Raw genomic sequence first — 13,229 nt, forward strand, 5'->3', positions numbered from 1 at the left:
TGTTGTGTTCTAGTGTAGTGTATATTGTTGTGTCTTTAGTGAAGTGTATTTTGTTGTGTTCTAGTGTAGTGTATATTGTTTTGTCTTTAGTGAAGTGCATTTTGTTGTGTTCTAGTGTAGTGTATATTGTTTTGTCTCTAGTGTAGTGTATATTGTTGTGTTCTAGTGTAGTGTATATTGTTGTGTCTTTAGTGAAGTGTATTTTGTTGTGTTCTAGTGTAGTGTATATTGTTTTGTCTTTAGTGAAGTGCATTTTGTTGTGTTCTAGTGTAGTGTATATTGTTTTGTCTCTAGTGTAGTGTATATTGTTGTGTCTCTAGTGTAGTGTATATTGTTGTGTCTTTAGTGAAGTGTATTTTGTTGTGTTCTAGTGTAGTGTATATTGTTTTGTCTCTAGTGTAGTGTATATTGTTTTGTCTCTAGTGTAGTGTATATTGTTGTGTCTCTAGTGTAGTGTATATTGTTTTGTCTCTAGTGTAGTGTATATTGTTGTGTCTCTAGTGTAGTATATATTGCTGTGTCTCTAGTGTAGTGTATATTGTTGTGTTTCTAGTGTAGTGTATATTGTTGTGTCTCTAGTGTAGTGTATATTGTTGTGTCTCTAGTGTAGTATATATTGTTGTGTCTCTAGTGTAGTGTATATTGTTTTGTCTCTAGTGTAGTGTATATTGTTGTGTCTCTAGTGTAGTGTATATTGTTGTGTCTCTAGTGTAGTATATATTGTTGTGTTTCTAGTGTAGTGTATATTGTTGTGTCTATAGTGTAGTGTATATTGTTGTGTCTCTAGTGTAGTGTATATTGTTGTATTTCTAGTGTAGTGTATATTGTTGTGTCTCTAGTGTAGTGTATATTGTTGTGCCTCTAGTGTAGTGTATATTGTTGTGTCTCTAGTGTAGTGTATATTGTTTTGTCTCTAGTGTAGTGTATATTGTTGTGCCTCTAGTGTAGTATATATTGTTGTGTTTCTAGTGTAGTGTATATTGTTGTGTCTATAGTGTAGTGTATATTGTTGTGTCTCTAGTGTAGTGTATATTGTTGTATTTCTAGTGTAGTGTATATTGTTGTGTCTCTAGTGTAGTGTATATTGTTGTGCCTCTAGTGTAGTATATATTGTTGTGTTTCTAGTTTAGTGTATATTGTTGTGTCTCTAGTATAGTGTATATTGTTGTGTCTATAGTGTAGTGTATATTGTTGTGTCTCTAGTGTAGTGTATATTGTTGTATTTCTAGTGTAGTGTATATTGTTGTGTCTCTAGTGTAGTGTATATTGTTGTGCCTCTAGTGTAGTATATATTGTTGTGTTTCTAGTGTAGTGTATATTGTTTTGTCTCTAGTGTAGTGTATATTGTTGTGTCTCTAGTGTAGTATATATTGCTGTGTCTCTAGTGTAGTGTATATTGTTGTGTCTCTAGTGTAGTGTATATTGTTTTGTCTCTAGTGTAGTGTATATTGTTGTGTCTCTAGTGTAGTATATATTGCTGTGTCTCTAGTGTAGTGTATATTGTTGTGTCTCTAGTGTAGTGTATATTGTTGTGTCTCTAGTGTAGTGTATTTTGTTTTGTCTCTAGTGTAATGTATATTGTTGTGTTTCTAGTGTAGTGTATATTGTTGTGTCTCTAGTGTAGTGTATATTGTTGTGTCTCTAGTGTAATGTGTATTGTTGTGTTTCTAGTGTAGTGTATATTGTTGTGTCTCTAGTGTAGTGTATATTGTTGTGTCTCTAGTGTAGTGTATATTGTTGTGTTTCTAGTGTAGTGTATATTGTTGTGTCTCTAGTGTAGTGTATATTGTTGTGTCTCTAGTGTAGTGTATATTGTTGTGTTTCTAGTGTAGTGTGTATTGTTGTGTCTCTAGTGTAGTGTATATTGTTGTGTCTCTAGTGTAGTGTATATTGTTGTGTCTCTAGTGTAATGTGTATTGTTGTGTTTCTAGTGTAGTGCGTATTGTTGTGTTTCTAATATAGTGTATATTTGCTATCACAAATTGGTCTAACGTCCAAAATCAAATCATTTCAACTACTAAAAATAAATGTGGTATTTTAAATCATTCTAACACTGTGAATTGCTTTCACAATAGCATTCTACAAAAGTTATGTTAAAGAATTGCTACTCTAGTTGTCCCCAAAATATATTTATTAATTTTTAACACTGTGTATCTGCAAATAAGAGTTTTTAATGCAAGTATTTCTGTAAATACTGATCAGATTTACTTTGTGACTACTGATTTATTATGGAAACTTACTTGGAAATTACATTTGGATACAATGCTAAACATATATAGTTCTTTAATCCTCATGTGCATATAGTATGTATATGGTTGTAATGATTTCACTACTCTCTTAATGAACTTGTAATGCATAAGTGTCCTGTCAAGATTTCCTACTCACCGAGCTGCAAGGAGCAAATGCCACCCCAGGCTTTCATAAAATCCCCATCATGTAGAAGCTTCAGATCTGAGGTGCAAGGAGAATGATCAGATACCACCATGTCTATCTGACCTTGCAACAATGCATTCCAGAGTGAGTCCTGCAAGACAGAGCCACAACAATCAGCCATCTTTAGAATATTAGGATAATTTAATCTTTTTAAATTGAGGTCCATAGTGATAATTTCCTTTCGCCTATAGGGCCTGACAGCATTTTTAGAAGTTCAAAAATATGTATTGATATATAAACAAACTTCAAATATACCTCAATACTAATGCTTGCACAAGTGCCACAAAACTGCTTAGACACAAAGACCCAAAAACAAATACTTTTCATCCTCTCATAGATGTGATCTACGGGCTGTCAGTCTAGGTGGGAGTAGGGTGGAAATACATCCAAATGCTTTATTAAAACACCATACAAGCATGTGACGCACATAAGCAGCTTTTAAGGTAGCATTGGCCATACCAATCAGAAAGCTTCATAATATCTCCAGGTTTAAGATATAAACAGGGCTGCCATCAGGGGGTAACAAGGGTGATTGTAGTGAGGGGCCTGATGGTCTCAAGGGGCCCGCCCAGCCTCTGATACCAAAGAAATGCTGCCGCAGGTTCTCACTGCCTCATAGAAGAACGCATTGTGTTTTTGAGCTGGGACCAGGAGGGTGCATGAGGAAAACAGTCTGTGAAGGGGGTGCAAAGTGAGACCGGAGGAAGAGCAGAACTTCAGGACAGGAAGCAAAGAGCCTGCAGAGCGGGCCCCTAACACCTCCTCCACATTTATGAGGTTTCCCAAATCTGGGTCTACGTCAGGGTCGGCTCTAAGGGGGGGCATTGAGGGGCAATGCCCCCTTAATAGAATGCTGTGCCCCCCAGGGCAAAAGAAGTGATTTAAAAAAAAAGAATTTTTTTTTTTACATTTTAAAAGTGACGGAATGTCCAGGGTCCCAAATGTCGCATCAACCATTTGCAGCCACTGAACCCTGGAGATTCGCCACTAGAGGGCCCAGCTAATCTCTTTACTCTCCTCTATTTACAACCAGATAACAAATAAAGTTGCATTTCCCTGTTGGTGCTCTCACAGTTAACCTAGGACTTGCAATGCCCCTCCTCCTGCTAGGCCACTTACTACAGAGCTGAAGTGAGATGATGACATCATTAGACCTCTGCAGGAAGTGCTGGGAGAAGCTAACAGTCAGTGAGAGGGAAGGCAGAAGTATTTTTTTGTGAAAACACAGCCGTATAACCAATGTGTGTGTCAGAGTAGTATCCCTTCCCTATTGTGCTTTATATCCTGGCAGCCACAGATAAAGAAGCAAATTGGGAATTCCTTGGTTTCCCCACTGCAGGTCACACAAAACAAGTGTGCATTGTGTCTGCTTTATCTGCAGTGATCAGTGTAAAATGTGTGTCAGATTATAGGTGCTCAAATACACACACTTCAAATGTAGCTGTGGGACAATGAGTGAAATAGCCTTATGTTTATTATTTACATGTTTCAAAACATCTCCTATTTGTCCCCAAGGTTGTTTTATATATATATATATATATATATATATATATATATATATATATATATACATATAAATATATAATATATATATATATATATATACACACACACATACATACATACACACAATACACACACTGTGTGTGTGTATATATATATATATATATATATATATATATATATAGTTTGTGTGTGTGGGTATATATATATATATATATATATTTATATATATATATATTTATATATATATATATATATATATATATATACTGTGTGTGTGTGTGTGCGTGTGTATATATATATATATATATATATATATATATATATACTGTGTGTGTGTGTGTGTATGTGTGTGTGTGTGTATGTGTATATATATATATATATATATATATATATATAATTTGTGTGTATATACATACTGTATATACTGTGTGTGTGCTGGTAAATATCATTAATAATATCTGTACAAGTAATGTACTGCTTGGTCCTAAATATATATGTGTTACAATAGAAAAGCAAAAATATAATAGATCAAACACTCCTATATGCTTAGTTTATAACATTTAATATAACATATAGAGTTTAAAATCCTTGACAATGTAAGCATACATAAAATACAATATATTAACTTTAAAACAAGATCTGATGGTACCATTGTGTGTACATGGAAAAAAGAATAGATATAAATCCTGAAAGTCCGAAAAGACAGTCATATTATCCTATGATATGTCGAACTGATATAATATCCCAATGCTGGTGTGTTCAAATTCAGTGTAAAAAAGTGAACCACTCAGTGATATGTGAAAAAATTAGCATATAAGTCTCCTTTCAAAATTAACCCCTTAAGGACCAGCGACGTACCCTGTATGTCGATGGCCTTTTTTGGGACTTGATTGTTTTATAGCGCGGTTTTACCACCAGCGTTGAGACTGCTCTATTCCACAAAGCCTGCTGGAGGGAGGGCATTAATAGCGTGTTCTTGCTAGACTTGTGCTATTATTTCCTGAAAAAACCCTTAACGACCAGTGACATACAGGGTACATTGTGGTCATTAAGGGGTTAAAAAACCAAAATCTAAATTTGCAACATGTGATATCACAACTGTGTACAAAAAGATTAAAAAATGAAAAAATAAGATATTGAAAAGTCAAAAGATCAAAAATCAAAAAGTAAAAAAAAAAAAAAAAAAGAAAAAAAAAAAAAGAAAAAATGAAAAATATGGTGGGGTGTACACCAAAAAAGCCTTAGTGAATGTCTAATGTATCCTTGGAAAACAGAACAAATATTCCCAAAATAAATCTGTGGTACTGAAAGTATATCCAAACAAGTGTGGTTATAGGATTCTTAAAGTGTTGATCCTCTTCTTAAGGAATGTGTTAAAACTTTGGTGATGTCATCTTGAACCTATAAAATGGTACAAAAACAAACATAGTGCAATAAAGCTACTATATAATAGGAATAAAGGTGTTTAACTCACCAACTGAGATCCTGAGCCGTAATACCAGTTAGTCAACGCGTTTCGGTCCGCAAAGGACCTTTCTCAAGACTGGTACCGGCTCTCTAGTTTGCCCACCTTAAATGTATTGGTTAGCCAATGAAATTGAATCGATTTTGGCGCCTAAAATTCGCGCCAAAAATCTGCGTCGAAAATTGCGCTCTTATTTTTGTTTATAGAATCCTAGCTCATAGTCACTGTATATATCCCTTCTATATGTGTATATCATGCTCCATAATATTCATTACATTGAGGTTCGATATGTATGAGGCCGTATCTCGATTGCCGGATGTTTACACCGGATGTGGGAATTAGCCGGAAGTGACGTCATGGCTCGTATACGTACTTCTGGTTGGCGCTACTTTACCACATGCAATGCCTTTGTCTATGGGTGCTGTGTCTTTGAAGACCTGAGGTGCATATGCATAGTGTGGTTTCTGAATGTGTTATAGTCGTTGGTATTAGGCTCAGGATCTGTCTGATGTGCCAAAAAAGTGTACATATATATAAATGACCGTTGTCGGCATAACGTTGGTCTGTAACAGATTCCAAAATTTATATGGCATATAAAAATACAAAAAGTATAAAAAATGTACAATATATAAGTAATAAATATAATAAGTAACAAATCCACATAATATTTAAATACAAAATTATAAAACATATAAAAACTTATGAAGTGGGAATAGGAATTTGGAATAGGAATTTAGAATATCTGGGTCTGGGAACCAAATTTCTTTAGATATTATTGACCCTTCCTTTAATAATCATGTTATGTATAAATGAGTATAAGACCCAACGGAAAAAGATATAAATTATAAATAATGCATAAAAACCTTAAAGCTCATTTAATATATGTTAAAAACCTCAAACTGTATATATAGAAATTGTATATAAAAACATATTGGTTAAGATTGAGGGTTTGAAAATAAAGATAAAAAGTGAGGATTAAACCAAGAGAATTAAAAAAACATGAGGATTAAAAAACTAGGTTAAAATATCTGGACTGAAAAAATCTAGGAGTTCACGCATTGTGGGGCATAACGTTTCTCTAAATATAAACCTTAAATGTAGACCTTAAGAAGACTTAAAAAAGGATGTCTGTGGTTTCTAGATTTTAAAATCCTAAAATACTTGAACTCTAAAACTTGAACTCTAAAATTCTAAAACTCCAAGGTATCAAAATTCGAAAATTTCAGAGTATATAAGATGGATGGCCCTTAGGTATATTTCCACACTTTTCCACCCATTACACCAAACGTTTTAAGGGATCAGATATGGGGTTAATGGATATTAGATGTCAAGTGGAATCAGCTCATAATAGATGGAATATTTCCGTGCTGCTATTTAGACCTTTGGGAAAGGTGCAGTCTAACAGGAAAATCCACTTGGATTCTACTTTTAAAAGTTGTCTTTCGAAATCCCCCCCTCTCCAATTTTTTATTGGTCTGCTGATACCCATATATTTGAAAGATTTATTACTACCATTATGGACTTCCTTAAAATGTTTATATAGTGGAAAGTCCTCCTTGCCCCACTTTATCTGTAAAAGATGCTCTCGGATTCTGTCCCGGAGTTTCCTGGAGGTTTGCCCTACATATTGTAGTCCACATCCGCATTCAATTAGATATATGATGCCCGAGTCCTGACACCTGATCATTTCTTTCATATTAAAGGACTCTTGTGTGATCTTGGATTTAAACCTATGGCTTTTCCTACCATGTTTACAGGCTTTACATAGATGGCATGGAAAAAAGCCTTTTAGTTGTTTGCCATATACATCATTGATTCTGGTTTTTCTGGTCGCTATAGGGACACTGGGGGCAATCATAGTCTTTAGATTTTTTGTTTTCCTATATATGAATGTGGGGGACTCTTCCAGATCCTTCCCAATCACATTATCTTCTTTGAGAAAATGCCAATGTTTCTTAATTATCTTTTAAATTAAAAACTTGTTCTCACTGTATTCTGAAATAAAGGGTACCTTTATGGTATTGCTTCCTTGTAGGGTCTTTTCTTTGTATTTTAGCATAGATCGTCTGTCCATTTTCTCCACTTCTTCTATTGTTTTATGTATGGTCTTTTCGTCGTATCCCCTGTCTATGAATCTTTTTTTCAGGATTTCAGACTGCTCCTTCCATTTATCTGTATCAGAGCAGTTTTTCCTGATCCTCATCATCTGTCCTTTCGGAATATTTGATTTCCATCTATGATGGTGACAGCTGGTTTGATGGATGTAGTTACTGCAATCTACATCCTTAAAGTATGTGGATGTCGAGAGTTTCCTTTCTTTTACATTTATATTCAGATCTAGAAAGTGGATGTTGTATTTATTTATTTCGTATGTGAATTTTAGATTCATTCTGTTGTTGTTCATCACATTTATGGTATGTTGAAGGTCTTCAACAGACCCCTTCCACACAATAAGGATGTCATCTATGTATCTCTTATACAGGACCAGGTCTGCGCCTGCTGGGCAGGAGTCCCAAAACAGGTTCTCCCATTGGCCCATATACAAGTTGGCATAGCTAGGCGCAAACCTGGTCCCCATAGCTGTTCTGCATTTTTGGTTGTAAAATACTCCTCTGTCGTTGAAATAGTTATGACTGAGGATGTATGAGATACCTTCCAGGACAAATTCTCTTTGTTCCTGACTCAGTTCACTATCCTTCTCCATATAATACCTGACTGCTTCTAGACCCAGATCATGTGGGATGCTCGTATAGAGAGCAGTGACGTCACAGGTTGCCAGAATGTATTCTCTGTCCCATTCTAGACTATTAAGTACATTCAGGACTTCAGTTAAATCCCTAAGATACGAGGGCAATCTTTGTACATGTTTCTGAAGTCTCCTGTCTATGTATTCTGATAGGTTGCAGGTAATTGAGCCTATACCTGATATGATAGGCCTACCAGGGGGATTATTCAGCCTCTTGTGGATTTTAGGAAGGTAGTAAAATACAGGTATCCTTGGGTGTTGAATGGATATATACCTGTATTCATGGTTGTTAATTACTCCTTTCCTTTTGGCTGACAGAAGTATGGAGTCTAGTTCTCCTTTATATCTTTCTGTAGGGTCCGAATTTAGAACTTCGTAAGTCTCTAAATCCCCCAGAATTCTATCTGACTCCCTATTATAGTCTTCTTTATTTAAAATAACAATCCCCCCTCCCTTATCGGCCGGTTTCACTATAATAGCTTTATTATCTTCTAGGCCTTTTATCGTGTCCATCTGTGTCTTGGTTAAATTATGGTGGAATTTTTTTATGTTGTTGTTCTTGAGTTTCTTTATATCATCACATACTACATTTTCAAATGTTTCAATTTGAGGTCCCTTATGTGTAATGGGGAAAAAAGTTGATTTGGGCTTCAGATTCGTATATTCTAATTTCTCTTGTGTCTGATTATCAATTACTCTCATATCGATGTTTGGTTGAGAGTTTGTTTTTTCCAATGCTGATTTACAAAAAAATCTTTTAAGAGTAAGTTTTCTCACTAACTAACTGGTATTACGGCTCAGGATCTCAGTTGGTGAGTTAAACACCTTTATTCCTATTATATAGTAGCTTTATTGCACTATGTTTGTTTTTTGTACCATTTTATAGGTTCAAGATGACATCACCAAAGTTTTAACACATTCCTTAAGAAGAGGATCAACACTTTAAGAATCCTATAACCACACTTGTTTGGATATACTTTCAGTACCACAGATTTATTTTGGGATTATTTGTTCTGTTTTCCAAGGATACATTAGACATTCACTAAGGCTTTTTTGGTGTATACCCCACCATATTTTTCATTTTTTCATTTTTTTATTTTTTTTCACTTTTTGATTTTTGATCTTTTGACTTTTCAATATCTTATTTTTTCATTTTTTAATCTTTTTGTACACAGTTGTGATATCACATGTTGCCAATTTAGATTTTGGTTTTTTAATTTTGAAAGGAGACTTATATGCTAATTTTTTCACATATCACTGAGTGGTTCACTTTTTTACACTGAGTTTGAATACACCAGCATTGGGATATTATATCAGTTCGACATATCATAGGATCATATGACTGTCTTTTCGGAATTTCAGGATTTATATCTATTTTTATAACTGGACATCTTTTTTCCATGTACACACAATGGTACCATCAGATCTTGTTTTAAAGTTTTTTTCGTAATATATTGTATTTTATGTATGCTTACATTGTCAAGGATTTTAAACTCTATATGTTATATTAAATGTTATAAACTAAGCATATAGGAGTGTTTGATCTATTATATTTTTGCTTTTCTATTGTAACACATATATATTTAGGCCCATCGGTTATTTGTATTATAAACTAATTTAGATAGTATTACCAATCGTGGACACCATCTTTAGCTACATATCCTTCCTCTAGGGCATTGTAGCGCTGTACTCACTAAGCACTTTATTCTATTGATATTTGGGGATCTGGTTGGGAGATTCCGCATTTTGGAGTATAGCTTGTATGGTTGACATCTTGGCGCTGCAAGATATATATTCATATTAATGTACTGCTTGGCACTCAAACTTATTGGCAAGTAAAATCTTATTTGATCATTAGTAGGGTCATTGGTAGAGCTACACATGCAAACAGTGTCCACTGGCTGTGTCATATGTGGGAGACATTCCTAATATATGACAAATGTAACCCCTGCACTGCCATAAATCTGGTAAATGTAACTGCTGCGGCACTGCCAGACATCTTATAAATGTAACCCCTATACTCCTTGAGATATGACACATGTAACCGCTACACTTCCAGAAATATAAACAAATCTAACTCCTGCACAGCCAGATATCTGATAAATGTAATCCCTGGACTGCCACAGTAGGTCTGCTCTTATTTTGACTCTCATACATGCTTTTTAAATGTGTGCCCCCTCGTGAAAAAAAAAGCCCCCCATTTAATTAGTTCTGGAGCTGACCCTGGTCTACGTGTCCTGAATTTAGGTATGGGTCACAGGTCAAAGGGGGGGGCCTGATCAATGTTTTAGTAAGGGGCCCCAAAATTTCTAGTGGCAGCCCTGGATATAAACATTTTATTTGTGAAAGTTAAGAGTGATATAAAAGGCACTTCACATTGCTTCTGTTAATCATTGTTATCGACATCCATTAGTTTACAAAGCTATTGGATTTTAGTTTTCCTAATTAATGACAAATGAATGATGTTTTTTGCTCCTATTGAGGTCAATGGGAGCTGAAAAGCAGTCATTTGTACTCCGTTTACACAGAGCCAATTAGTATTTTTTTTGGCTTGTTTTTAATGGACCACACGTTTTTGGCTTTCTCTACCATGCAGAAAGGGTCAAAATGCCCTTTTCAAAATATTTCACATTTTGTAATAAAAGTTTTAAACATGTAAAACACACACACTTTAAATAAAATCATAGGAACATTTAAAAATGATGTTGACACTAAAATTTTATATATAAACAATACCTATAATCATGAGTATAAAATATATTAATCTTTTCCCGAGGTTAGGACGTTCCATGCCGTCCTAACTGCGCTGGCTTTAGCACCGTTAGGTCGACATGGAACATCCTAGCCATTTGGCTGTACTGAAGCCAACGATGCTTCCTGAATGCGATCGGGTCATTGTGGGCGTGCCTAGCATTGTCGGCTCACCCCCCTGACCCAAACCCATCATTGAAATCTCGGGATCGCATGCGTGATCGTGTAATTTCAATTTGTTTACAACGGCATGAAATTGTTGACTCCTGAAATAGTATTTATATTAAAGTAATAAATAATTATTAAAGGAAAATATATTAAAGGGACATGAAACACAAATTTTTTCTTTCATGATTTAGGTAGAACATACAATTTTAAACAACTTTAAATTTGATTATATTCTTGGTATAATTTGTTGAAGGAGCAGCCGTGCACTACTGGTTTCTAACTGAGCACATGGGTGAGTCAATGGCAATCGTTATATATATGCAGCCACTAATCAGTAGCAAGAACCTAGGTTCTTTGCTGCTCCTGAGCTTACTCAGATAAACCTTTCAGCAAAGGATAACAAGAGAAGAAAGCACATTAAATAATAGAAGTAAATGGAAAGTTGTTTAAAATTGTATTCTCTGTCTAAATTATGAATGTCTAATTATGACTTAACTGTCCCTTTAATGAGGCATAGGAGTTTGACATAGATAGAAAATTAGTAATGTTTTAAACTATATTTACATGTCTATTGTGGATAAGCTGATCACGTGAAGGTGGATAAATATTTTTTTTAAGATTATTGCCAGTTCGAGCACACACCCTAGAAGAGATTTGCCATCCCTGGTCTAGTGCATGTGATGAACATATGATACAGCATCTCACTATTGTGTTACAGCACCTGGCGGAGTGTGTCACAGGGAATTTGGCTTTATAGATGACTAGGCGATAAGCCTGTCCAGAGGGCAGTCTATGTTTAAAATAGCCAAACCCCCAAGCTAATTTTACTAAAAATAAAAAATGTAATATTACAGAAAAAATAAACAAAGCTATCCAAAATAAAAATTTAAACCTAAACGAATACCCCTATAAAAATAAAAAATCCCCTCCAAAAATAAAAACACCCCCTAATCTAATACTAAACTACCAATAGCCCTTAAAAGGACCTTTTGTAGGGCATTGCCCTAAATTAACCAGCTCTTTTATTTACAAAAATTACCAATTACGCCCTAACAGTATAACCCCTCACCCAACCAACCCCCCAAAATAAAAAAACCTAACACTAAAAATGCCTAAACTACCCATTGCCCCTAAATGGGCATTTGTATGGGCATTGCCCTTAAAAGGGCATTCAGATATTTTGCTGCCCTAAAAAGGGCAATCAGTTACATCTGTTACAGCCCATAAAATCCCTAATCTTAAAGAAAAAAAAAATCCTAAAGCTAAGTCTGGCGGACAAGGTCTTCTTCCAGGTGGCTCCATCATCTTCTATCTTCACCCTGTGCGAAGGAGGAGCAGAGGTGCGGAGCTGGCTTCCCCGATGCGCGGATCCGGAGTGGCAGTCCTCAGTGGCAGCGATCCTCATTGGCGTGGATTCTCCTCTTCATCCGATCTCCGGCGTACACTGAAAATTGAATGCAAGACACCGCATTCAATTTGGGGTAACATGCATTCCTATTGGCTGAAATTTTGAAATCAGCCAATAGGATTAGTGCTACTGAAATCCTATGGGCTGTTCAAATCAGCCAATTAGATTTCAGTAGCTCTCATCCTATTGGTTGATTTAAAAATGTCAGCCAATGGGAATGCAACCAATAGGATGAGAGCTACTGAAATCCTATTGGCTGTTGAAATCAGCCAATAGGATTTTAATAGCTCTCATCCTATTGGCTGATTTTAAAATGTCAGCCAATAGGAATTCAATGTACCCCTATATAAATGGGGTACCTTGAATTCAATCTTCAGTGTACGGCGGAGACCGTATGAAGAGGATCCTCCACGATGGATATCTGCACGGCCGCCGTTCCTGTTCCGGGCTACATTCACTTCGCCTGCCGCCTTCTCTCCACAGCCACCTCTGCGGTTCCTTCGCTCCAGGATGAAGATTGATGTCCCCGTGCTGGATGAACATGGATCCGCATGGAAGAAGATCTTCACCTCCGGAGTTCATAAACTGTGACTACCAATTTCGGGGTTAAATTTAGATTTTTATTTAATTTTTTGGGGGTGTTTTTTTTTAATTAGGGCATTTTTTTATGGTCTGATTGCCCTTTTAAGGCCAATGCCCATACAAATGCCCCTTTAGGGGCAATAGGTATCTTAGGTTTTATTTATTTTGGG

The 13,229-nt window shown here is 35.5% G+C and overlaps 1 protein-coding gene across 6 annotated transcripts in view; it reads right to left on the reverse strand.

Moving 5' to 3' along the window:
- The window catches only part of LOC128656167 (allantoinase, mitochondrial), a 120,088-nt gene that overhangs the window by 12,141 nt on the left and 94,718 nt on the right, over nt 1–13,229 (reverse strand). For all 6 annotated transcript variants that reach the window (XM_053709911.1, XM_053709909.1, XM_053709912.1 and 3 more), the window contains exon 9: nt 2,386–2,524. In XM_053709911.1, the coding sequence (XP_053565886.1) occupies nt 2,386–2,524 (139 nt within the window). The remainder of the gene's footprint in view (nt 1–2,385; nt 2,525–13,229) is intronic.

This window comes from Bombina bombina, chromosome 4 (genome assembly GCF_027579735.1).
Source record: "Bombina bombina isolate aBomBom1 chromosome 4, aBomBom1.pri, whole genome shotgun sequence".
NCBI lineage: Eukaryota > Metazoa > Chordata > Amphibia > Anura > Bombinatoridae > Bombina > Bombina bombina.